At 43.0% G+C, this 27,245-nt stretch overlaps 2 protein-coding genes and 1 non-coding gene across 5 annotated transcripts in view; 1 reads left to right on the top strand and 2 right to left on the bottom strand.

Moving 5' to 3' along the window:
* PSPH (phosphoserine phosphatase) overlaps nucleotides 1–3,230 on the top strand; it is a 30,913-nt gene extending 27,683 nt beyond the window's left edge. For all 3 annotated transcript variants that reach the window (XM_040260342.1, XM_040260323.1, XM_040260332.1), the window contains exon 6: nucleotides 2,714–3,230. In XM_040260342.1, coding sequence (XP_040116276.1) covers nucleotides 2,714–2,821 — 108 coding nt within the window. In that variant the 3' untranslated portion in view covers nucleotides 2,822–3,230. The remainder of the gene's footprint in view (nucleotides 1–2,713) is intronic.
* An 855-nt stretch (nucleotides 3,231–4,085) lies between these two features.
* TRNAE-CUC lies at nucleotides 4,086–4,158 on the bottom strand. The gene has a single exon. It is a non-coding gene; the product is annotated as a tRNA-Glu (tRNA).
* An 8,201-nt stretch (nucleotides 4,159–12,359) lies between these two features.
* NIPSNAP2 (nipsnap homolog 2) overlaps nucleotides 12,360–27,245 on the bottom strand; it is a 32,472-nt gene continuing 17,586 nt past the window's right edge. Inside the window, exons 7-11 of the mRNA XM_040266697.1 lie at nucleotides 26,405–26,545; nucleotides 25,235–25,266; nucleotides 18,703–18,797; nucleotides 14,638–14,721; nucleotides 12,360–13,507 (exon numbers count right to left, since the gene is read on the bottom strand). Coding sequence (XP_040122631.1) covers nucleotides 13,443–13,507; nucleotides 14,638–14,721; nucleotides 18,703–18,797; nucleotides 25,235–25,266; nucleotides 26,405–26,545 — 417 coding nt within the window. The 3' untranslated portion in view covers nucleotides 12,360–13,442. The remainder of the gene's footprint in view (nucleotides 13,508–14,637; nucleotides 14,722–18,702; nucleotides 18,798–25,234; nucleotides 25,267–26,404; nucleotides 26,546–27,245) is intronic.

Genomic DNA, 27,245 nt, shown 5'->3' with positions numbered 1-27,245 from the left:
AGCCCAAGTATGTGCTCAATGAGGTTTGGCTTCATTTCCACAATTAATGCAGCTCTTATACTACAACCAGAATCTGTGTTTTATATTTGATAAACTATTTCCTCATACATTATCTCATTTAATCTTCATAACAGCCCTGTGAAGTGAAAAGTATCATCTTTTCCTTTTTGCTGATGGGGTAACTGAGGGTCATGGAGATTCGATACCATGCCCATATTAAAGCATTTTATTCTTCTTCTGCATTTACATTGCTTGCTGAGACTAGCAGGAAACAAGTGCTCTATGTATGTGTGTGTGTGTGTGTGTGCACGTGTCCTCAGGCGCTCAGCTGTGTCCGACTCTTTGGGACCCCACGGACTGTAGCTATTACCTTAAATATCACATGTCCATTTCACATAGGAGTGTGACTCTAACATTTCGTTCTACCTTAAAAAAACTGAACCAGAAATATACTGGTGAACGTTTTGCTACCTAGTTTCCTCAGATCTAAAAATAACATCTGTCTGTCAATGATTAATCAAAAGTGGTTAAAGAATTTTTGGGGATCCTTTTAACATTACTTGAGTCAGTTTGAAATAATGCGTTCTTAAATGATTTACAGCCAATGTCAGGGTCGACTAAGTACTGGAAGCCAGGCTAGTGGATATCAGAGTACAAGGCGTAAAATGCAGGGTTCTCTCAGGGGCCCTGAATCCTGATATCCAAGGAGGACAGACTTACAAAGTACAGAAGATCCTACCGGTCAGAAGGTGACACAGCCTGACTGAACCAAGGGAAGGTGGTGTGTGTGCAGGTCTGTAGCCCTGGAAGGTGGTCCGAGGAATCTGCGCCCTAATGAACGGGTTCCCCAACCTTTGTGGCACCAGGGACTGGTTTCGTGGAAGACAATTTTTCCACAGACCGGGGGTTGAGGGGTGGAGGATGGTTTCTGGATGATTCAAGGGCTTTGCATTTATTAATGCCGCCACTGACCTGACAGAAAGTGGAGCTCAGGAGGAGTGCAAGCAATGCGGAGCGGTTTATAAATACAGATGGAGCTTCTCTCACTCTCCTGCTGCTCACCTTCTCCTGTGTGCAGTACCAAGTGCGTGGCCCGGGAGTGGGGAGCCCTGCCCTAAAGGGCAGTTAGCAGTCGCCATGTGGAAGCCAGGCAGAACTTGGCGGGGAGGGCTCCTAGAGGGAAGGGAAGCAGCAGAGCACAGTCCTGGTGTACTAGGCGCAGTCTCGGGCTGCCCAGTGGGCAGGGAGGTGTGGGAGTGGGCTTTCTCTTGAGCAACAGAAGACGACCCCACGCACTAGGCTCTCTGGTGTTACCTTTGGGTCATGGGAAGTCCTGGAAGCCTCTGGACCAAGAAGGAATAAGTCAGGGTGTTAGGACAGTAGAACTGGTGCTGGCCTGCAGAGGGCTGCCGCAGAGGCAGGGGTTCAAGAGGCTCGATTTACCTAAATGTAAGAATCTACTTATTTTCCCCCATTGTATAGTATGAAAATAAAAATGAAGAGAAAGGGCAAGTAAGATAAATCTGTACTTCTAAATCAGTGTATATGGTGTCTGTGTCCTGGCAGAAAAAAGAGAAAATGCCACTTAAAAAGACCATTGACTATGGGATTTCCCTTGGAGAAGGGCATGGCAACCCATTCCAGTATTCTTGCCTGGGAAATCTCGTGGACAGAGGAGCCTGGTGGGCTACAGTCCATGGGGTGGCAAAAGATTCAGACACGACTTAGTGACTAACAACAATGAGGCTTCCCTGGTGGTCCAGTGGTTAAGACTGCACTTTGCAGTGCAGGGGTATGGGTTTGATCCCTGGTCGGGGAACTAAGATTCCACATGCTGCGAAGGTGCAGCCAAAAAAACTTCAAAAGATCATTGACTAAAAGAAGGTATCACTGAGAAGAAATGAATGAAATAACGCACCTTTAAATCATTCTACCAGTGAAAAATAGAGTGCTGCTAACATACTCCGGGGTTGTCATCTCCTTCAGCCCAGGATAACAGGCCTCCCTTCTTTCTTTGAAATTGAATGTGGATGTGATTGCCACCCAGTTTAGAACTCAGATGTTTACCACCTGGTGTGGTTTTATTTACTTTTAAAAAAATATTTATTTGGCTGTGCTGAGGCTCCATTGTGGCACTTGAGATTTTTCGTTGCAGCAAATGGGATCTAGTTCTCTGACCAGGTATTGAATGCAGGCCCCCCTGCATTGGGAGCATGGAGTCTTAACAACTGGACTACCAGGGAAGTCCCTATTAAAAAAAAAAAATATATATATATATATATATATTTATTTGGCTGTGCAGGGTCTTAGATGTGGTGTACAGGATCTAGTTCCCTGACCAGGAATTGAATCTGGGCCCCCTGCACTGGAAGCAAGAAGTCTTAACCACTGGACCACCGAGGGAAGTCCCAGGCTTTATTTTTGTAAGCAGGTGTCTTGATTTTCTGAGGACTTCAGTTCTTCTGAAGCCCACAGTGTTCAGCTGAATGCTTCTGCTGCAGTGGCGGTCAGACTTATTTATTCGTGTGTGGGAGGAAGGGAGGAGGGGAGCAGGCTCACAGGGAGCTGCGGGGGGGAGGCATCCTGGGTGATGCTGGGCTCACTTGTCTTTGTTCAGAGATTCTTCTTTTCAATAATACTTATTTCCCTCGGCTGCTGCTGTCTCTCTTTCTGTCTCTCCTCATAAACTATTTCCCTTTGTTTCTCCTCGTAGGATGCTTTCATTGGATTCGGAGGAAACGTGATCAGGCAGCAAGTAAAGGAGAATGCGGAATGGTACATCACTGATTTTGTAGAGCTTCTGGGAGCCCTGGAAGAATAAGATCCATTTTTATAAAGTTCATAACTTCAGGTTAATTGTTAAAAGTTATGCAGTTTGATACTGTTTGCTTCCAATTGCTGATTACAACCCGATCTATGAATTTGGAATTGATTATCTGTACCTCCAAGTGAACGATAGTTAGGGCTCATAACATTATGATTTGTTTTTTTAAACTGTAGTTCCAGTATTATTATGACCATTTAATTGCCTGGAGAGTTTTATAATCTGAATTCTTTATCAATATATCAATTCTTTATCAATCAGTTCTAGCTATGTTTGATTTGAAGCCTTTGGAAGGTGGATGGTAAATTAAACATCTTCACTATTGGGAATGTGGATTAGGCAGCTTTAAATGAAATTGGTTTTCCCTTTATATATAAATAAAAGTTTATCCATATATCAAAACAGATTTGTAGGTTTTTTTTTTTTTTTTTTTTGACCCACACCACTCGGCTTGTGGGATCTGTTGCCTGACCGGGGATTGAACCGAGGCCCTTGGCAGTGAAAGCTCAGAATCCTAACCACTGGACTGCTAGGGAATTTCTGATTTGTTGAATTTTAATTCTGCCTATCATGTATTTCAGTCTCCAATATTTCAGATACTTTAAGTATTTGAGTAGAAACACCCTCCAGGCAAGGAGCCGGGGGTGAAGATCCTGCTGAGCACAGGGCTGGTCACAGCACATCCACTGTCAGCCCCACCCCTGGGGGCGGTGTTGAGTGTGAGGGATGGAAGCCCTTTTCTTCCCTCTTGGTATTTGTCACACAGGAAATGTTACAAAGGGTTTTTGAAAAAAGGTAACAGTGGAGCCTTGAAAGTACTGACCTTAAAAGATGGATATTTGAGCTCAACTCAGTGTCTGTGATGACCTAGAGGGGTGGGAGGGAGGCTCAGGAGGGATAGGAGATATGGTTACTGATGTACCTGAACATAGCTGATTCACGTAGTTGTACAACAGAAACTAACACAACATTATTGTAAAGCAATTATACTCCAATTTTTAAAAATGGATATTTGATAACGACATGAATTAAAAGAACTAAAAACAAACCAAAAAGAACTAAAAACAAATTTTATTCATTTCAAATAAAGATCAGCATTTTCCCTTAAATGAATTAAGAATAACTCATCAGAACTTATATGAACCATTTCTTTCTTTTTTCTGAAATACTCATTTATTTGGCTGTGCCAGGTCTTTGTTTTGGCACTCAGGATCTTCTAGTCGGGATACTTGAACTGTTTACTGTGACATGTAGGATCTAGTTCCCTGACCAGGGGTTGAACCTGGGTCCCCTGCATTGAGAGTGAGGAGTCTTAGCCACTGGACTACCAGGGAAATCCCTGAACTATTTCTGAACTATTTCACAAATGGTTTGGGAGGATCCAAAAGGCCAGGTTCATGTTTATTCTGAGCAACAGCCTTAAAAGGGACATTTCAGAACATGCTTTGAAAATCTGAGATTTTATACTCTTGCTGGTTTGAAAATTTGAGATTTTATACACTCCCTGGTGAGAAACTGGGGGACGACGAAGACACACAGGTTTCAGAAGAGGCAGCCTCGAGTGGACACTGTTGGATAATTAAGTAGCAAAGGCCAGAAGGGTTTAACATCAGAAGAGATTTGAAAAATGTATAATTTAACCAAATAATCAACTTTGGTCAAATAATCAGATCATCATTTAGCCAAATAATCAAATCAGATGAACCAAACCTCCTTTCAAATCAGAGTTTCTAGAGGAAAGCTTATGACATAGGTTTGGCAACATTTAAATGAGACCACAGACAAGAGGGCGGTTGTTTCGCCATTGTGAGCTCTCACTGGCAACTCTCCTCAAAGCTGTTTCACAGCTTTAGTGCCACAAAGTGGGCAGGACCAAGCAGGCCAGACTGTGGAGAGCTCCGCAAACCGCCTCAACCTTGGCCACCGCCCTGCGTGTAGGAGCTGGAGCAAGCCCGGCGGACCGGTGGAGGACAGGGCTTCCGTCCAACCCCCTGCCCTCCGTTTCTAACCACCAGGCCTGAGAAACGGCCTGAACAGGAGGTGCATGCTGAATGTGGCTCAGGAGTGTCTGATCTGTCGAGGAATCGTGAGACCCACAGAGAACCTCTCACACCAATCACACGGCCCCTCCTCCCGCCCCTAGGCTGCCCAGCTCTCACTGGCTGCCCAGAAGCGGCAGGCACAGTCCTGCCTTTGTTGTGTTGGGGGTGAGTCTGACACATCCTAACAAGTGAGCTAACCTCTTCCGTGCTTTTCTCATTCTGGACTCACTGGAAACAGCCACAGAAAAGCTCTTCTAGCAGCACTTTCACAGCATCATCTTTCAGGATTTGAAATAGAAAAAAAAAAAAAAAAGAAAAGCTCTTCTAGGAGTTCTGTATACAGTGGCGCCAGCACAGGGTTCAGAAGGCCGTGACAGCGTTATGTGGTTTCCTATCCTTGTGACGTCTATCATTTTTCATTCTGAAACAGACTAACATTGAGAATTGGGTTCAAACCAGTCAATCCTAAAGGAAACCAACCCTGAATATTCATTGGAAGGACTAATGCTGAGGTGGAAGCTCCAATACTTTGGCCATCTGATGCGAAGAACCAACTCTTTAGAAAAGAACTTGAGGCTGCGAAAGATTGCAACGAGGCAAAAGGGGATGAGATGATTGGATGGTATCACTGACTCAATGGACATGAATTTGAGCAAACTCCTGGAGATAGTGGAGGAAAAGGAAGCCTGGTTTGCTGCAGTCTATGTGATCACAGAGTTGGACGTGACTGAGCATTTCTCTCTTTCAGTGGAGACAAGTGTTTCTTCACAACATCTAGGGAGGCCCACTTGGCTGCCACTCCCAGAGCAGGGCACAGCACTCTAGATCTGAGGCAGGAGTGGAGCAGGAGATGCCAGAGATGGAAATGGTCAGCCTCAGTCGTGATGGCATAGCATGGTGGCTCTTGCCTCTGTGACCCTCAGAATCTTTGTGATCAGGTTCAGCAAATTTGGAGAGTCATCTGGTTACAAGTCACACTGCTTTTTTTTTTTTTAAGATTTTTTTTTTTAATGTGGACTATTTTTAAAGTCTTTATTGAATTCATTCACCACAGTGCTTCTATGTTTTGGGTGTTTTGGCCTCGAGAAATGTGGAATCTTAACTCCTCGACCAGGGATCAAACCTGTACCCTCTGCACCAGAAGGCAGAGTCTTAACCACTGGCCTGCCAGGGCATTCCCAAGTCACACTGCTTATTTTCACATTTTCCAAGATGTGTTCAACTGTTTCCTCGTGTGATTTTCACAACCTTGTGATCAGCAGTATAGAGGTCACTGTCCTATATTTGACAAAGATAGGAAACAAGCTCACAAGTTAATGACTCTCATTCAGAGCTGGAACCCAGGCCAGTGATTTGCACAGCGTCCTTTATCTTATGCATGACTAGAGCATAAACTATTTACTGGGGCCGAGAGAGTCCACCCTAAGCTGTGATCACAGGTGTTAACATAATACACAGAAGAAATTTTACTTCTTAGGATTGAAGACTGTTGTGCAAAAAATTCAAGTGGTTTCTTTTTTTAAAAAAATGGTTTGTGGTTGAACTGGGTCTTCGTTGCTGTGTGTGGGCTTTCTCTAGTTGGCGGCGAGTGGGGACTGCTCTTCATGGCAGTGCGTGAGCTTCTCCTTGTGGTGGCTTCTCGTCGCAGTGTGCAGCTTTAGGGCACACCAGCTTCAGTACTTGCAGTGTGCAGGCTCAGTAGCTGTAGCTCATGGGCTTAGTTGCTCTCCAGCATGTGGAATCTTCCTGGACCAAGGATCAAACCTGTGTCCCCTGCTTTGGCAGCTGGATTCTTAACCACTGTACCACCAGGGAATTGCTTTCATTTTTAATGGTTACTGAACTCTGGAAAAGTGCTAGTTTTAATACTAGTTTGACCACAGTTTCCAACTCAGAACGTACATATATATATGTATATATATTTATATATATGTATATTTTTGGCCATCACTTCATGGGAAATAGATGGGGAAACAGTGGAAACAGGGTCAGACTTTATTTTTTTGGGCTCCAGAATCACTGCAGATGGTGATTGCAGCCATGAAATTAAAAGATGCTTACTCCTTGGAAGAAAAGTTATGACCAACCTAGATAGTATATTCAAAAGCAGAGACATTACTTTGCCAACTAAGCTCTGTCTAGTCAAGGCTATGGTTTTTCCAGTAGTCATGTATGGATGTGAGAGTTGGACTGTGAAGAAGGCAGAGCACCAAAGAATTGATGCTTTTGAACTGTGGTGTTGGAGAAGACTCTTGAGAGTCCCTTGGACTGCAAGGAGATCCAACCAGTCCATTCTGAAGGAGATCAGCCCTGGGATTTCTTTGGAAGGAATGATGCTAAAGCTGAAACTCTAGTACTTTGGCCGCCTCATGCGAAGAGTTGACTCACTGGAAAAGACTCTGATGCTGGGAGAGATTGGGGGCAGGAGGAGAAGGGGATGACCGAGGATGAGATGGCTGGATGGCATCACTGACTTAATGGACATGAGTCTGAGTGAACTCCGAGAGTTGGTGATGGACAGGGAGGCCTGGCATGCTGTGATTCATGGGGTCGCAAAGAGTCGGACACGACTGAGCGACTGAACTGAACTGAACTGAATGAGGCATGTAGCGGATCTTAGTTCCCTGCCCAGGGATTAAAGCCACGCCCCCTGCATTGGAAGCACAGACTTAACCACTGGACCACTAGGGAAGTTCCTATAGATGTTTTTTATCTCCCTTTTATCAATACACTGCTTTTATGGAGCTTGTCTAGGCAGATCATATTTCTAAGGATTTATAGAACATGAAAAATAGGAATAAAGTCACTGCCCTTCTTTCTGAGAGCTCTGTGTATTTTCCAGTTAGAACTGACAGTCTCTTTTCTTTCCTTTTCCCTTCTTTCCCTTTCTCCCTGTTTCTTCCATTGACTCATCAAGCATCTTATTGAACATCTACTATGTCTCAGCCAGAAACTGAAATTATCAATTTAATAATAAAGGTGAAAGTTTAATGTAGAATTGAAGAAAAAGAATCTTTCACAGGCAGCTGTGAGAATAAGGGAAAAGAGGTAGGTTCTATCAAGTCCGAATTGGGAGGAGAACAAAGTGAGGTTCCAAAAGGGCTTGTAAGAAATAGTAGGGATGATGTCACATGAACTATAATTAAAAATGATTTGGCTTGTATAAATAATAATCACCAGGCTTATACCCAGTGAGTGGAAAATGAGTTTGGAAGTTTTAAATATTGCCAGGGAAAATTACTAGTTGGACAAATTAATAAGATTTGTTCTACTCCAGGAGTTTAATAAAAGAATTTTACAAATTGGATAGGAATTGCTAAAATAAAGTATTAATTTGATAAATTAGCTTATTTATAGACCATTCTTGTCAAAGGTCACCAAGTGACCACCATGTTACTAAATTAATGAACTGTTTTCAGCCTTCATCCAACCCAACCTTGCACTAGTGTTTGACACAGATAGTCTCATCCGTGATGGACCTTCTTCACTTGTGTTTCATGAAATCCCCCTTTGAGTTTCTTCCTGTTTCCTTGGTGGTTTCTCACTCTCCCTTCCTTGTTTGTCTTCACCTTGGTCCTCTTCTCTATCTATACTCACTCCTCATTGATTAAAAAAAAAATCATTTTTGGCTGCATTGGGTCTTTATTGCTACACACGCAGGCTTTCTTTAGTTGTGGGCAGGGGCCACTCTCCAGTTGCAGTACTCAGGCTCCTCATTGCAGTGGCTTCTCTTACTGTGGAACACAGGCTCTAGGCACACAGGCTTCATTAATTGTATTGCACGGACTTAGTTGCTCCAGAGCATGTGGAAGTTTCCCTGACCAGGAACTGAACCCACGTCCCCTGCCTTGGCAGGCTGATTCTCAACAACTGGACCACCAGGGAAGCCCTGTCCAATTCAGTTCTATATGCTGACAGTTCTAACTCCAGGCCAGACGTGCTCCACATTTGAGACTCACATACCCAACTGCCCACCTGACACCCCCACCCCGGTATCTGCATAGACATCTCAGACTCAAACGAAGCAAAATTCCTGATCTTCACACCTCAGATCTTTTCCACCTTCAGGCTTCCCCATCCTTTCAGCTGCCAAGGCCAAATTAAGTCATTAAAATTTTTCTTCCCTCTCATCCACCTTCCAGAATCAGCTGTTCACCAAATCATCTTGGCTGTGCCGTCAGAGTATATTTAGAATCTGACCATTCTCCCTACTTCCACTGCTACCCCTAGTCTGGGCCACCACTTACAGTGTAAGTCAGACCATGCCCTTCCCCTGCTCAAAACCTTCCAGTGGATCCTGCCTCAGAGTGAAAGTCCTTCCAATGGCCCCCAGCTCTCTATGGAATCAGCTTCGTGACCTCTTCTTCCACCAGCCACAGTGGTCTCCACTGCACACCAGGCAGGAGCCTGCCTTAGGGCCCATGCTGTAGCCATCCCCTCAGCATGAAGGGATTTCTCCCCAAACACTAGCCAGTATTACTCACCTCCTTCAAGTTTAAGCTTAAATCTCAGCTTTTCAGTGAGGCCAACTCCGACCAAACATTTTTTACGTACTGCCCCTCCCAGCCCACCCCCAGATTCGTGATCCCCATTACCCATTCTACCTTCTTCCGCTATGGCATTTATCAACTTCTGCCGTACCACGTAGCTTACAAAGTTTTGTATTTAATTGCTAGTCTCACTGGCTAGTTTCACTGGCTCTTGAGAAACCTATATGCAGGTCAGGAAGCAACAGTTAGAACTGGACATGGAACAACAGACTGGTTCCAAATAGGAAAAGGAGTACGTCAAGGCTGTATATTGTCACTCTGCTTATTTAACTTCTATGCAGAGTACATCATGAGAAACACTGGGCTGGAAGAAGCACAAGCTGGAATCAAGACTGCCGGGAGAAATATCAATAACCTCAAATATGCAGATGACACCACCCTTATGGCAGAAAGTGAAGAGGAACTAAAAAGCCTCTTGATGAAAGTGAAAGAGGAGAGTGAAAAAGTTGGCTTAAAGCTCAACATTCAGAAAACAAAGATGGCATCTGGTCCCATCACTTCATGGCAAATAGATGGGGAGGGAAAGTGTCATACTTTATTTTGGGGGGCTCCAAAATCACTGCAGATGGTGATTGCAGCCATGAAATTAAAAGACGCTTACTCCTTGGAAGGAAAGTTATGACCAACCTAGATAGCATATTCAAAAGCAGAGACATTACTTTGCCAACAAAGGTCCGTCTAGTCAAGGCTATGGTTTTTCCAGTGGTCATGTATGGATGTGAGAGTTGGACTGTGAAGAAAGCTGAGTGCCGAAGGATTCATGCTTTTGAACTGTGGTGTTGGAGAAGACTCTTGAGAGTCCCTTGGACTGGAAGGAGATTCAACCGGTCCATTCTAAAGGAGATTAGTCCTGGGTGTTCATTGGAAGGACTGATGCTAAATCTGAAACTCCAATACTTTGGCCACCTCATGTGAAGAGTTGACTCATTGGAAAAGACCCTATGCTGGGAGAGATTTGGGGGCAGGAGAAGGGGACGACAGAGGATGAGATGGCTGGATGGCATCACTGACTCAATGGACATCAGTTTGAGTAAGTTGATGATGGACAGGGAGGCCTGGTGTGCTGATTCATGGGGTCTCGAAGGGTCGGACACGACTGAGCGACTGAACTGAATTCAACTTTCACTGGACTGCAAGCTTCACAAGGACAGGGATCATGTTTTGTTTATGTTATTCCAAGTGCCTGGCGTTGGGCACATAACAGAAACTCAATGTTGAATCGAATGAAAGCCAAAACCCAGTTTGTACTGCCTCAAATTGTGAAACCTAATGACTTAATTAGAACAAAAATTGCTCAAGACTCTAGAGGAGAATACTCTGACAGAATTCCATTTTAGACTTGGCTTATTGCTGTGCTTTTTTGAACAGAAAGATTAAGAAAGCAAGACAAAAAGAGAGTAGCAAACTATTTCTAAAAGATCATTTTTTCATAGCTATTGATACTCAGCACCTAGACATCCAGGTTCTCACTCCGAATGGCCTGTGGACAAGCAGTCAGCTAGATGAGGCACTTCAGGGAGGTTCTCAAGCCCACTTAGTTTTATGTACCAACTTGTCTGGCCCAAGGGATGCCCAGACGAGTGGTAAAACTTTATTTCTAGGTGTGTCTGTCAGGGTTTTCTTGGAAGGGATTAGCAGGAGATCCCATAGACGGTAAAGCGCACTGTCCTCCCCAGTGTGGGTGGATCTCACCCCATCCATTGGGGGCCCAACTGGAACAAAAAGGTGAAAGGAGGGCGAATTCACTCTCTTCGTGAGCTAGATGCCCACCTTCTGCTGATACTACAGCTTCTGGTTCTTGGGCCTTTGACCTCGGACTGGGACTTACATCATCTGCTCCCCTTGATTCTCAGGCCTTTGGACTTGGACAGAATCCTACCACTGGGACTCTTGGTTTGCCAGCTGGCCCACAGCAAACTATGGAACTTCTTGATTTCCATAATGGCACAAGCCAATTCCTATAATAAATCTCCTCTTAAATCTTTCAAAAAAAATTTTATTGAAGTACAGTTGATTTATAATGTTAATTTCTGCTGTACAGCAAAGTGTCTCAGTTATACATACACACACACACACATTCTTTTTCATATTCTTTTCCATTATGGTTTGTCACAGGACACTGAATATAGTTCCCTGTGCTATACAGTAGGACCTTGATCTTTGTCCATCCTATACATAATAGTTTGCCTCTACTAATCCCAAACTACCCATCCTTCTCTCCCCCAAATACATATATATCTACATAGCCTACTGGTTCTGTTTCTCTGGAGAACTCTAATACACCAGTGAATGACAGAAGAGTCTTAACTTCTACAGGGTTTGCTTCATTTACAAGTCCACATAATTTTGTAAGTGAAAATTCCCTCTGTCCAGAGCATTTTTTTCAGTTCTGAATAGCTGGATTACCTTTACTAGTAATAGTCATTCTACCAGTTCTCATTAAGTAGTTTAGAAAGCAGTTCCATATCAATGATTCTTTCATTCACATCCTGCAAACATGCTCTGAGCATCTCATCAGTAGAGTAGCTGCTGAACTTCAGGTTTGCTAGGGCAGAGTTCACTACACCCACTCTCCCCCGCTGCTTCCTGTGCCAGCAAGAAGACCCAGTTACAGAAATTCAGAGCTGAAGGGACCTTAGATGCTACTGAATTCCACCTCCACATTTCATAGGCTAAGGACCCAACCAAAGAGGGCAAGTACCCCATCAAGGAGCAGAGCCTGTTCTTCCGTCAGTGCCCCAACTCCCAAACCCCAGACCATTAGGCACTGGTATACAGACACCCACTCCCCATAATGCCTACCACGTGGCCATAAGAAGCAGCTGATGAGCTTATTTTACCCTGTAGACTCACACATACCCATTGAACTGGGACAAGCCATCTTTCAAGAGTGATGGGCTCACTCTTAGCATCAGTTCATTAAAAAAGACCGCATACATGTAATATGTGAAAATTAAGAGGATTTTTATTAACTTTTATATGTTCTTGGAGAAAACCATTCACTTGTAAAAGCTTGACATTTGATATGAGATTTATTCACACTTAACATAAATTTTTTGATCTGGGGGTCAGACATAATTTTTCATTTCAACAGGACTTTCACATGATTACAGTCACAAAATTGGCACTATTAAAAAACAAAATCAGAGCTAGACAAAGTATGCAGTTTTATGTCAATTTAAATCTCAACATGCACACCCCCCTCCCCCCATTCATGATCTTGGAAGAATCTGCTGTGAGCTTACTAAAATGCAGGTCACAGATGACTGTTTACAAAATAAAACCTCTTTTCCTAGTGCTACTCGTTTTGTTGTAGAAAAATATTACAAATAAAAATTAGTGCTATTCAAGGTGTTCATTTCAAAGTCACATATGATACACAGGTTCAAGCCATCTTTTCCTCACATATAAAGACATCACAATACACCAAGTGGAGACTGAATTACTGATGAACCACTTTCCCCTCAGTAACGACACAGTTTACTATGCTGACACTAAAAATGAGAGTGAAGTAAAACATTTCCAGGTATTGAATACACTTATAATTTGTTCCTTGTCTGAAACTCAGAAAAAAATGCTACAGAAACATGATGAAATTTATATTTCTTCCTGATACAAGAAATTTGTCTAAAAAATCTGTAATTATAAAACAGATTTGCTCTTTATAAAGAAATGGCTAACTTTTTTTTTTCCCATGGTTAAATTCTTACTTGGAGATGACTCCAATTTTCAACTGGGCTCTTTTCCTGGGGGGTAGGGAGAGGTGGCTTGGTGTTAATATTATACGGTACATTCGACAAACTTAGGGATGTTTCAGAGGACTACAGCGCACTGTTACAATCAGCCAAACTGTAATAATTTCCTGTCTTGTGATTTATGTAAATTTTAAAGAAAAGAGGTCTCTTACAAGCTATATACAGCAGTTTACACTTCAGTGTTTCTCTCTCACTTGTAACACAGTTCAAGTTGATTGATGACAAGCACTTGTCACATAAACTTCTGTAGGCACATCTCCATTCCGTCGCTTCACTGGAGGGGCGAGGTCTTCTGTGGGATCATGATTCTGGATTCCATTTCCTGAATAAGTGGGACTGAAAACAAGGGCCGTAATCACTGGGGCTCACTGTTTTCTAAACAGATGGCAACAAATACATGCTAACAAGTAGGCTGCCGAGGATATCCATTCAGAAGACATGCTGCCTGAAATCAGAGGACTGGAATACTTAGGACTGCTCTCGGGCAGAAATATACCAGCTAATGACAGGTCCTATAAGGTGTCATTAAAACATTCTGTCAGGAGATGTATTTCATGTGTTGGAAATCAGGAAAGTCTATATTGAGAAAAATGGTGCTTTCTTAAAAGGTCCTTTGAACTGAATTAAAATGTACATAGAACCAAATAATCTGACTGTATCCTATATACAGCAACAATACAGTGTACCTGTAACACTGTCAGTGCTGAGGAAACATGTCTTTGGGACCTGATGAAAGTGTAAGAATAAGCAGCAAAGGCACATACAGTTATAGGATTTATGATATATGAACTAACAGACAAGATAATAGTTATTTTCAAAAACAAATTACTCTTCAATCTTCCTGGCAGGGTACAGGTTTAAGTGCCTGACGTGCAACATGGGTGGTACTTATTACCTGCACTGGTGTCACTGGGTAGTATTCAGTCTGGCTGTTCTAAAAATCAAGCAACTAGGATTTCATAGTATATGTATTATATATACACATATGAGTATACACAGATGTATAGGCTTACATGTATGTACACAGGCATACACACGTACATATGGAAAGTTTAAATAACAAAGTAATTTCCAAAATTATTTTAATTGCTGTATTAAAATGCTTTAGGGAATAAACAATTCTGATGAGAAAGCTTAGGAAAAAATTTATTTGTATGATAAATTTTCAGAGAATACAGAAATGTACAAAAAAATGTAATGATATAAAATTTACAACACACAAAGATCTGAAAACTGTACTAGACAACATGTATACTTGAAAGAATGAATATTCTCTATTGAAAAAGTCATATAACTATCAAAGAAAAATATGACTATTTCTCTATTCCCTCAACCTTACAATTCACCATCGAACAGCAACACATTATTATTTTTTTTTTCCAAATACACCATGAGCTTCAGGGTGAAAGAACATTAAAACAATGAAATGAGAAGAATGAAAGGCTTTATGCCTATTAAGATATTACCTGTATAATATACTAGTTCTTCCCAGCCATGTTTATGCCACGCTGCATTCCGTATGTCTTCCCTGGTCTGAAGATCCTTGTAAGCTTAAAAATAGCCACACAGAAGAATTAACCAGACATAATGCCCTACATTCCACTAGTACAGGGTGGGAATGACTCCAGGACCTGCCATCAACACCAAAACCGGCAGGTGCTCAAGTCCCACTGCTGGCCCTATGTATCCAGGGTTCTGCACCCTCGGATTCAGCCAGCTGTGGGTTGCACAGTACTGTGTGTATCAGCTGAAAAAGATCCATGCGGTTCAAACCTGTGCTGTTCAAGGGTCAACTGGATGTCCAGTAAGTGCTGATTCAGCTGCTCATCTTGTTTTCTCAAACAGCCTACATATCTTCCTCGACTTATGATGGGGTTACATCCCAATAAACCCATCATAAGCTGAAAATATTGTGAGTCGAAAATGCATTCAACACATCTAATCCACTAGAACATCCCAGCTGAGTCTTCCTTACCTTGTGTGTGTGACGTGTGTTAGTTGTTCAGTCATGTCCGACTCTTTGTGACCCCATAGACTGTAGCCCGCTAGGCTTCTTTGTCCATGGGATTCTCCAGGCAAGAATACTGGAGTGATTGCCATTCCCTGTACCAGAAGATATTCCCAACCCAGGGATCAAACCCCGGTCTCTTGCATTGCAGGCAGATTCTTTACCGTTTGAGCTACAGGGAAGTCCTTCCCTACCTTTAACGTGCTCAGAAAACTCATGTTACCCTACAGCTGGGCAAAATCATCTGATGCCAAGCCTATTTCATATCAAGCGTTTAGTGTCTCATGTAACTGAATACTGCACAGAAAGTGAAAACCACAATAGTTCTAAGTGTACTGGCTGTTCACCCTTGTGACTGTGCAGCTGACCGCTGCCACCACCCAGCATCACGAGAGACCGTACCAAAAGCCTGGGGGAAGAGCACAGTTCACACTTCAAAGTTTCTACTGAACATGGATCACTTTTGCACTGTTGTAAAGTTGAACAATTCTAAGTTGAACCATCGTAAGTCAGGGCCCATCTGTATTCCGTGAACTTAGTACTAAGCTGGGCTAACTGTGAATGGGTTATTCTGAGTAGAATTGTCAGGCCATGTGGGAGAGGCAAAACAATCTGCTCTCAAGGTTTATGGTCTAGTGGATTCAAGATGTGCCTTTACCAACCAAGTGAACTTCCTCATTAATGTGTTAAATCCATAACCAGAAACTGTCAGGCCACAGATAAGCAATAGGAGATTCAATTTTACTCAGTATTTATAAGGCCCTGCAATGATCTGGGTGAGAGACTGTGTTCATGACAGTGGAGAACAAGGAGACTCCACAGGGAGAACACAGCTGACCAGGGAAAGCTCCCTGGAAGGTACGATGTGACCAAGTGGAGTTTCAAGGTTGAAACCGACATTTCATTGTCCACACGCAGGACACACACCGGAGAGAAAAGCCCTCCAGCGGAGGGAAGGGCATGGGCCAAGGGTCAGGGTCCTGAGGATACAATTCAGATACCTCACTGAATGCTTTGGTTTCTGCTTCCCAGCCCGGCAAGATCCTTCTAACCACTGACCCGGGAGGGCTCCCCACTCAGTTCTAGTCTCTGTTTAGGGCTTCCTTCTCCCTATGAGAAGACCTAACCATGTAGGCTGAGTAATTTGACCAAAAGTTCCCCACTAGTAAGGGAGTGTAAACTGATTACATAAAATTTTGAAGATACTGAAGAATAGAAGGAAAAGGAAGTCCTCTACCTCTCACGACCTGGGTGAAAATGGCTAACATCCCTGGGACAAGCAGCAGTCTTCTTCCCAGGGTCAGGTGGGGACCCCCTCCCCCTCTTGCAGGGAACACAGGTGGGAGAGGCCTGTGTTCTTTAAAAAAAATTTCTTAATTAAAACCAATTTTGGGGGGTAAAATATACATAACAAAATTTACTATTTTCTTTTTTAAAATTTTTTGGCCACACCATGTGGCATGTAGGATATTAGTTCCCTGACCAGGGATCAAACCCATTCCCTTTGCAGTGGAAGCACAGAGTCTTAACCACTAGACCACCAGGGAAGTCCCTACTGTAACTATTTTTAAATGTATAATTCAGAGGCAGTAAGTTCATTACATTGTGCCACTACCATTATCATCCAGCTCCAAAACTTTTTTATCAGCCCCAGTTAAAACTTTATCCATTATAAACCATCCCTTCCCATTTCCCCTCTCCCCTCAACCCCTGGTACCCTCCGTTCTACGTTCAGTTTCTGTGAATTTGCACAAACCACATTTTGTTTATCTGTTAATGGACTTCTGGGTTTGGGGAGGCTTTTAAAGATGGGAGGCACTGAGACTGGTCACATACTGAGAGAAGGAGCCCACGGGTGGGGTGGTGGAGCGGCTGCGGCCGCAGCAAGGCCTCGAGGGAGGAGGGCTGCTGGTGGAGGCGGGTGGAAGGACAGCATCACGTGCGAGGGTAACAGGAAGGGGAGCTCTGCTGGGGGAAGACCTGCTTGAAGCCAGACCGGCTGGCGTCTGAGGCTGGCCCAGCTCCTGCTCAGCTCTGCCTGGGGCGACTTCTTTACCACATGCGAGTCCTGGTATCTCATTTATGGTGTGTGGCTGTCAGGGTTAAAGGGAACGGTGCATAAATAACCAACACACGGAGGTGCTTGGTAAGTGTTGGTTCTTTCTCTAAAAAAGATGGATAAGCGAGGGGAAGTTGTAGCCAACTGAGAACGCATCTCTGCACATCTCAGTACCTTTTCCCTATGAGGTAGGAAGTGGGCACTGGCTGGAGACACAAAGGAAGGTGGACATGGGCACTGCCTGAAAGTAGACACGTTTCTGACCTTGGCCTGTGCCAGAGTACGGGGTCTGGACCCTCCGGTCCCCATGCTCACTCACCACAGAGGCTGCTCTCAGAGGACCCTCCAGGCTGAGGAAGCGGGGGGAGGGTCTGTCTTTTCAGTTCAAATCCTCTGGACAGATCACACACTAAAAAATCACAATGAAAACGACCTCATCCCTACCTCAAGCCTGTAAAGGTTAGTTAAGTTATACTTAATAGGTCTGCTTGCCAGACATCACCCTGTCCCTGAGCCTCCAGCTACCCCAGCAGGCACACGCCCCTGCAGCACTCGGCGGGACCAGCGAGGGCAAACCCACACCTCAGTGAATTAATACAGTTTAGGGTTTGGAAATGTCAGGCTTTTCATCTTTTTAACGTTAATAACCATTTACAAGTGTTCCCTGGTAGCTCAGATGGTAAAGGATCCGCCTCCAATGCCAGAGACCTGGGTGTGATCCCTGGGTCGGGAAGGTCCCCTGGAGAAGGGAATGGCTACCCACTCCAGTATCTCTTGCCCAGAGAATTCCATGGTGGGCTACAGTCCACGGGGTCCACAGGGTCACACATGACTGACACACAATTATTTACAAATGAAGCCAGAATAAGCCAAGCTGCCGCTGCGACCTGCTTCCTGCTCAGCCAGGGAGATGGACACACACAGCCACGACCATGAACACACGTGTGGCACCAGGCTCTGGGGGGCTCGGGGACAGTGACATTCCCTGGGGGATGAGGAGGAACATCCGAGTCAGGCCCAGAAAGGCACCAAAGGAGGCATCAAACCAAAGTGGGTGGGGACGGCAAAGGCAAGGGAAAATGCCTCAGGGGATAATGGATCCAGACCCGAGGGAGGCAGTGGGCCCTCTTTGAGGACACCTTTCTGCGTAGAGTGTGGCACTGTCCCCAAGGGAGCCGGGGGATGTTCAGAGAGGGAGGCTGGGACCACCTTGTGAAAGGCCGCAGCACCTCTCTCAGCCCAGCTCTCAGACTCTCACCAGCTCACGATGAGCTGCGCGTCTGGGGACCCTTCACTGTGGACCTCTTGTGCTGGGGGCCTAACACCCACCTTCCATCTGGGGCATCTGGTCAGCTGCAGTGTTCCAGGTTCCTGACTTGAGGTATGATTTACAGGCTAGGACAACTTATTTAGAAATGAATTCTGAAATCCCAGGAACGTAAAAATGAAAGGAAAAAAACATACCCCAGAGATGGTGCACCATATAGAGCTGTCCAATCTGGGAGAAGAACCCTCCAACTGCTTCATTACCGTCCTGTCTGAAGCGAATGGCACGGGCCCTATGAGAAAAAAACAACGTTCAGACACCGCATCAGGCATGTTAAAAAAGTGTTCCCTCCATTCTCAGCGCAAGTTGTTTAGAACAAAGAATACTTTTAAAATTATTGAATGTATTCGAAAGCTATTTTAATGTACATCAGATGTCAATCTACCTTTCTGTAGCAATATTAGTCATTTTTGTAAAATGTGTAGAGTAATTCCTAACTATTAAAATAAAAACATCATGAGATATGTGGTTGCAATCCTGATTTTTTTTTTTAAATGGAGATGTCTTTATTTTGTGTGGCATGTTGGATCTTAGTTCCCCGACCAGGGATCGAACCTGTACCCTGTGCCTTGGAAGCTCGGAGTCTTTTAATCACAGACGATCAGGGAAGTCCCTGATGCTAACTTCTTTAACCTTACATTTAGGGTTACATGATCATAATAATCACCCAAAATTACAAACCTGATTAGTAAATTATTAAAATTAGGCAAATCACTATAGTGTGCATTTTAACCCAAAGAGGGGAAAACCCTCTATATTCATCAATAGTGATAAATGTTCAGGATTTTTCACTTCATTCGGAATTTTTCTCATCCATTTTCTCAGTAGGCTAAGAAAACATACTTGCCTTGGCCTGGAAATAATCAGAAGCATGTACTGAAGAGGAGATCACCATCTTAAATAGTTACCTATGTGCCAAAATATAAATTGTATGCTGAACTGGGCTTTGTAAATAATCTTTTTAAAATAACTGAAGAATAAACTCAGTACTTCTCTGTGGATTCCACATTGGATATGTCTCAATTAGTAACATGGACAAATAGAAATGAGTGATTCTATCCTGTGGGCAACTAAATTACTACACTTCAGGGGATCACTCACCAATTCCTTAATAAAATGATGTCTGTAATCAAAGTGTTAGGTAGTTAGAACAGGAAAAAGGAATCCAAAATGATGGTGGTTGAAGGACAAAGAAAAGAAAAGCCCATGAAAATGAAACAAAAGAAAATCCAAAGACTGGAGTGAGAATGTCAGGTCAAACAGCCCTCCTCGCTAGCCCAATTTGCACAGGGCAGGCTCAGGGGGAAAGAGACAAAATGTATAAAAGGAGGAAGCCAAGACAGACTGGGGCCTCTCCTTTGGGGTGGGCAGATACCTATTCAGGATTACAAATGAATGCCATTCTAATGAACACCCCCCAAATTAAGTTTCTGGGGATAAGATTTCTCAGGATAGCTCTGAAGAGCCAACACAGCTTGAAGGAGTCTTTTGGGCCTAAAAAAAAAAAAAAACACAACAGTTTCAAAGGCCCTTGCTGAATCATCTAACTTCGGAGAAAACAAAACAGAACTTTAGGTCCCACCCTGATGCTCCAGGCCAGTTGCATCTATCTGGGACTTATCACCCCGTGTCCAGAAACCTTCCACCCCCTACACCTGCACAGAAGACTTATCACCCCCTGACCAACTACAAATGCCATCTCAACTAAAGAATACCCAAAACATCCCGCCTGATTAATGTTTCCCTTATCGCTTCCACAAACAAATATGGAGCCTCCCTGACCCCTCTCCACACTCAGCCTGGTCGTTAGGTCGACTGTCGCCCCGCCTTGCCTGAATAAAGGTAACCTACTTCTGTTGAGGTCGTTTTTCCTCATTCTGCCTCAGACCGAACTATACCCTACCTTCTTGGTGCCAAAACCCGGGAAGGGGCGAGGCACTCATTTTACTCTCACTCTGCCTTCTTCTCATTGTTTTCCCTTTTCCAGGAGTCTGGGAGCCTGAACATCCTCCGAGCTCACTTTTCTGCCAGGGCTCAAGTTCCCCTTGGGGGCACCCAGTGCCTCCTTGAGCAGTGCAAGCCTTGGGCTAAGGCTTTATAGGTGCTTTGCGTACCCCCAGGCCTCGGCTCTACCCCCTCTCCCCCACCTCTCTCTCTGACGACCTCTGGAACAGGGAACTCTTGCCATTCAACTGCTTTGCATGCAGCACTCCACTCGAGCTGGCCCCTGGATTAAGGTCAGATCCGGACGGTGTTCTAGAGGCGCCCCAGAGCTCAGTCCTCTCCGGGCCCCGGGGACCCCCGGCCCAGGGCCACTCTGTAGGCGACGGTGGGGGACGCTCCACCTCGACACAGAGCTCTCTTCTCGTAACTCCTACTGCGACTCCGGGTGACGACCTGAGCTCTCAATAGGAGCCTCTGCTTCCCTTTCAATGATGGGGTCTGGCCAATCTGTCCCAAAAGACTCCTTCACAGCTTGTCAGGAATTGTACTCCAAATAGACAGGAAACAGATCGCCTGATCCCTGAACAAGGAAGGACTTGAGCCATCATGAATGAGGCGTGTTTTTTCTGGGAAATACCTCCAGCTAAGCTGAAGAAACTTTCACAGTCCTCAGGAAAAAGATTCATATCCTATAGGATCTCAAAGAACGAGCTGGAGAGTTCTCAGGGTGGCTACAATTTCTCTTTGGGGGAGCCTTCTCCTGGCAAGGGGGAATTTGGTTGGCTAATGCCCCTATAGATGGGGAAACGAAACAGTGGAAACAGTGGCAGACTTTATTTTTGGGCTCCAGAATCACTGCAGATGGTGACTGCAGCCATGAAATTAAAAGACACTTACTCCTTGGAAGAAAAGTTATGACCAACCTAGACAGCCTATTCAAAAGCAGAGACATTACTTTGCCAACAAAGGTCCGTCTAGTCAAGGCTATGGTTTTTCCTGTGGTCATGTATGGATGTGAGAGTTGGACTGTGAAGAAGGCTGAGTACCGAAGAATTGATGCTTTTGAACTGTGGTGTTGGAGAAGACTCTTGAGAGTCCCTTGGACTGCAAGGAGATCCAACCAGTCCATTCTGAAGGAGATCAGCCCTGGGATTTCTTTGGAAGGAATGATGCTAAAGCTGAAACTCCAGTACTTTGGCCACCTCATGAGAAGAGTTGACTCATTGGAAAAAGACTCTGATGCTGGGAGGGATTGGGGGCAGGAGAAGAGGGTGATGACCGAGGATGAGATGGCTGGATGGCATCACAGACTCGATGGATGTGAGTCTGAGTGAACTCCGGGAGATGGTGATGGACAGAGAGGCCTGGTGTGCTGCGATTCATGGGGTCGCAAAGAGTCGGACACAACTGAGCGACTGAACTGACCTGAACTGAACTGAGCTGAACTGAACTGAACTGAACGCCCCTCCTAATCCCTGTTATCACCATACTGATGCTGCACATGATTTCTCCATGTATTATCAACTGTCTAACCTGTCTTCTCTCTGCCCAGGTCAACAAGCTACAACATGCAGTGCCAGTTCAACAAAGATTTTATAGTCTTTTTAGTTTTATATAAAACTATACCTGACCCTGGAAATATCACTCACCCTTAGATGGATGCCTCTATAAGGACTCTGAGGCTTAGATTACCAAGAGGGGGAGACCCAATGCCCCTCACCATCCCAGCTCAGCAGGAAGTAGCCAGAGAAACCTCAACCCCTATTCCCAAAGAATTGGGTCTCCCATTTCTTGAGGGGGGAATGTTAGGCAGTTGGAATAGGAAAAAGGAGTCCAAAATAGCAGTGGCTAAAAGACAAAGAAAGGAAAAGCTCACAAAAAGAAAACCTACAGACGGGAATGAGAACGTCAGGTGAAACAAACACGCCCCCTTCTTGGCTAGCCCAATTTGCATAGGGCAGGCTCAGCGGGGAGGAGACAAAACAGATAAAAGAAGGAAGCCAAGAGAAAGCCAAAGGCCTCTCCTTTGGGGTTGGCCCGCCCTCACACCTTGAGGGTGTACTATCCTTTGCTTGCCAAATAAAACTGAGTTGTAACCAAGCTGTACCACTGGTCCACCATTTCAAATCTTTGCTGCGGCAAGACAAAACCGAGGAAATTACACACTCCCCCAACAATAACATACAATCAAATATGTTTTTCTTAGTTTTCATATGAAAGGGAATTCTCTCTTGTATTAGTTAGCCTTGATGATCTAAGAAGAAAAGACTCATTAGAAAGAAAGGTCCCAGAACTGTTTCTGGAGGTAAAAAGATCTTAGAAATTATCAAGCCCAAAGCAATAAATTTCAAAACTGAAGAAAAGAGAACATATATAAACTGAAAATAAAAAGTCACAGCTCTCCTGTTCCAAAGTGGCTGTGCCATTTTACATTCTCACCAACAGTGTATAAAGGCATCGATTCATTAATAACCTCATCAACACCTGTTATTCTCTTTTAATTACAGCCATCCTAGGGGGTATGAACCGCTATCTCAATGTGGTTTACTTTGCATTTCCACAATGAATAAGGACATGGAGCAGCTTTTCACATGTTTATCAGGCATTCATAGAGCTCCTTTGAGGAAATGTCTATTTAAATGCTTTGCCTATTAACTTTTTTTTCAAATTTATTTTACAGTTTTATTTTTTATTGTGGTAGAAAGCACATTAAATTTACTTCAACCATTGCTTACTGTGCAGGCCAGTGGGGCCAAGTCTGTTCACACATTGTTGTGCAACACATCTCTCCAACTTTTCATCTTGCAAAACTGAAACTACCCACTAAGCACCAGCTCCCCTCTGCCCACCCAGGCCCTGGCAGCCACCATTCTGTTTTCTGTTTCTTTGGTGTTGACCACTTTAGAAACTTTGTATTAGTACTTGTCATTTTATAATGGGCTTACTTTGCTTAACACAATGTTCTCAAGGTTAACCGTGCAGGTGGCCGGATTTCCTTCTTTTTAAAGGCTGTATAAAATTCCACTATATGTACCTGCCACATATGTATCCATTCATCTGTTGATGGAAATTTACCTTCCTTCCACCTCTTACCTCTATGAATGCTGTGATGAACAGCCCTGTGCAAATCTCTCTCTGAGACGCTGCTTTGAATTCTTTTGAAGTAGGATTGTTACATCAGATATAATGCTATTTTAAATGTTTTTAAGAAGCACTGTATGAAAAAACATTTTCCATAATGGCTGCCCCATTTTATATTCCTACCTACATCACGCAAGGGTCCCAACCTCTCTGTATCTTTGCTAACACTTGATATTTTCTGTTCTTTTGATAATGGCCCTTTTAAAGGGTATGAGATGGTTGGCATATATTTGTGGTTTTGAATTGAGTTTTTCTTATGATCAGTGATGCTAACCATCTTTTCATCTCCTTTTTGGCTATTTGTCTATCTTGGGAGAACTGTTTTTACAAGTCTTTTGCCCATTTTTTAATTGGGTCATCTTCTCATTATTGAGTTGTATGATTTCTTTATATATTTGGGATATAAGTCTTTTATCAGATATGTGATTTGCAAAATTTTCTCTCAGTCTATGACCTCTCTTTTAATTTTTAAAACTGTATCCTTTGAATTACACAAAAGTTTTTAGTTTTGGTGAATTATAATCAATTTTTTTCTTTTGCAGATTGTGATTTTGGTGTTTATCTAAGAACTCTTTGCCTAATCTTACATTACAAAGATTTTCCCTTATGTTTTCTTCTGAAAATGTTATATTTTAGCTCTTACATCTAGGTCTACAATTCATTTTCAGTTAATTTTTATATATAATATGAGATAGGGATCTAAATTCATCTTTTTGCAAGGATATCCAACGTCTCAGAACCCTTTGATGAAAAGTCTATCTGTCCCCATTGAATTGCCTTTGTATATTTGTCAAAAACTAATTGTTCACATATGTGAAAATTTGTTTCTTGTCCTTCAGTTCTATTCCATTGATCTAAATGCCTGTCTGTATGTCAGTACCATACTGTCTTGATTACTCTAGCTTTGTAGTCAGTTTTGAAGTTGAGCAGTGAGTCCCTCAGCTTTGTTCCTCTTTTTCAAGACTGTTTTAGCTATTTTGGGGTCCTCTGCATTTTTAGAGTCTGCTGAGATTTTGACTGGGATTCTGTTGAACCTGTAGATCTACAAGATAGAAAAACTGGTATTTCGCGAATTAAATGAAGAAGAAGAAATGGAAGCAGTTATATCATTGTGGTGTTCTGTTTATGTGACAAAAGCAACATTTCAGAAAAGATAATGTCCAAGAAGAATAGGAAATAACCTCATGTACCACTGGGGTTTTGTTTTTATAAAAAGTCCTTATCTCTTGGGAGATATATGCTCACTCCAATACCCAGAGATGCAGTGTTATGTTGTTTGGGATTTACTTTCAAATACTCTGGGTAGGGGCATTTAGACTTCAGCAAGACTGGCCATGTGTTGATAATTACTGAAGCTAAGCAATGGGGGGAAGGATAGGGAGGACTGGTGGTATTCTCTCTAGTTTTGTACTTGTTTGAAAAATCTCATAATACAAATATGTCAAACAAAACAACAGTCTAATATCAAATTGTGGCATGAATCCCAGATTTTATTTCTAGAATTAATGCTACGGTGTAAAAGACTCTAAGACTTACAAATCTAAGTCTAAGACTTACAAACTCATCATTTGGTAATATACTCACCAGTAATTGCCCCATTCAATCATAGTTCCTGGCTGAAAAGAGATTTGGATTTTGTTAGTCCTTCTGTGAAGAAATACGGAAATAGCAGCATGAAAAATACCAAATGACAAGACTAACTAAGAAATTAACTTTTAATAATGGGAGATCTAACAAGTAAAAAAATGCAACAAAACAACATTATGCACTCTGTTCATGCCTATCCTATGGTGGGAGTAATAATTCTACGGCTTCATCTAAGGAGACAACATATACACAAGGTTAAGAGTTAAGGTCATCCAGTTATAGCTATGAAAATCACAGTTAGGCCATTCGTGATTAAATTGTTGGTACCTACTCAGACTTTATTGAGAAATTTTAGTTTTTTATTTATTAATTTTTTTGCTGTGCAGCATGTGGGATCTTGCTTCCCCCACCAGGCACTGAACCCATGCCTTGTGTAGTGGAAACACAGAGTCCTAACCAGGGAAGTCCCTACTGTGAAATTTTAAAATAATTCAATTTAAGTAAACCTAACAAAGACATTCCTTGATTCTTCTCCCCCCAGTATAAAACTGAATGTTAGACCACTGAGATCTACTGATATGTTTTCACTTTAACTATGCTGTTATCTGGGCTTTTTTTTTTTCAGTCGTGTCCTAGCAGGGAAACATCTAGAAAGTCGTAGAAATATTATTGCCCTTTTCTCTTACAGTGCTATATAATGTATTCAGTAATCACACGCTTATTAGTTGCTCTAGTTCAATGACAATAGATGTATATAATGTACCTGGTCCTGCATTTTAGGTCTTTTCTCTTATGTCTAAGGCTATAAAAAACGAATATCCTTAAAAGAAGAGAAAGAATGAGAAAGAAAGAAGATTAAAAAAAAAAGAAAGAAACAAGGGACTTCCCTGGTGGTCCAGTGGTTAAGACTCTCTGCTTCCAATGAAGAGGAGCATGGGTTCGATCCCTGGTCAGGGAACTAAGATCCCACATGCTGCACAGCAAAAAAAAAAAAAAAGACAAAAACAAACCAAAAAAGGAAACGAGAAGAAGAACTGGACAGGGGAGAAAATGAGCCAAGCACACATCACAGAACATATGCCCAGCAACTGCTCTCGACACCAGCGGTGTGCGTCCTCCTGCACGGAAGGGTGAGGGGACATGATGAACTCCTATTCCAGGACTTACTCGGAGCTGGTAGGATCTGAGTTCATATATGTTCGGTCCTGACCGTGGGATGGGTTCATTCCAGAAACTGAACTCCAACAGCAGCTGATTCTTTCTTGAGAGAAGCATGTTACTTCTCGCCTTACGGAATTCTGAAAATTCCTTTGAGTGAAAAAGGTGCTCATGAGACTTGCTAATATTTACAAACAATATAAACCCACTTGAGTAACATGTATTTTCCCCCTCTAGTATAATACTATTATAAACAGGGTCCCTTGGCCTGAGACAGTCCCAGCTCACATCTTGTTGAGTCAGCATAATGGCTGTTAGCATTCCCTTTCACTTTCAAAAGTGTCCAGGTTTAGATAATAAACTTTACCGTCATCTTGATTATTTAAATGACAATGGAAACAAATTTAATTTCCTATGCTTTTAGGTCCTCCTGACAGTGTTTGACAGTACTGTAAGACAGATGACATGGACACCTCAAAATATCAGATAATCCAAAAGCCATTTATACAGGGACAGGGAAGCTACACAAAACATTTTCTTCTCTAATAATGTTAAGCTGGTAGAATTTTTCCACAAACACTTTTCTGTTAGTGAAGGGAGGGGAGGACAGCAAAGTCAGCCCAAGGTGAACAGTGTGTGGTTGGCAGTTCCTAAAGCAGGTATGTGTTAGGTAACTCAGGCTGACTGTGGTGACTAGGCTGACTTACTGGCTGCAAAGTACCAGCTTATCAGTTTCAAAGTACAACTGACTTTTACAATAAGAACTGTTATTTTAATAGTATTACTGATGACTCTGTTCAAATACAACCTCAAGAAACCAAATTAAATCTTTACTACCGAAAACTAATAG

Source organism: Oryx dammah, unplaced genomic scaffold, assembly GCF_014754425.2.
Source record: "Oryx dammah isolate SB20612 unplaced genomic scaffold, SCBI_Odam_1.1 HiC_scaffold_2, whole genome shotgun sequence".
Lineage (NCBI taxonomy): Eukaryota > Metazoa > Chordata > Mammalia > Artiodactyla > Bovidae > Oryx > Oryx dammah.
This window is presented reverse-complemented; position numbering and strand designations above follow the sequence as displayed.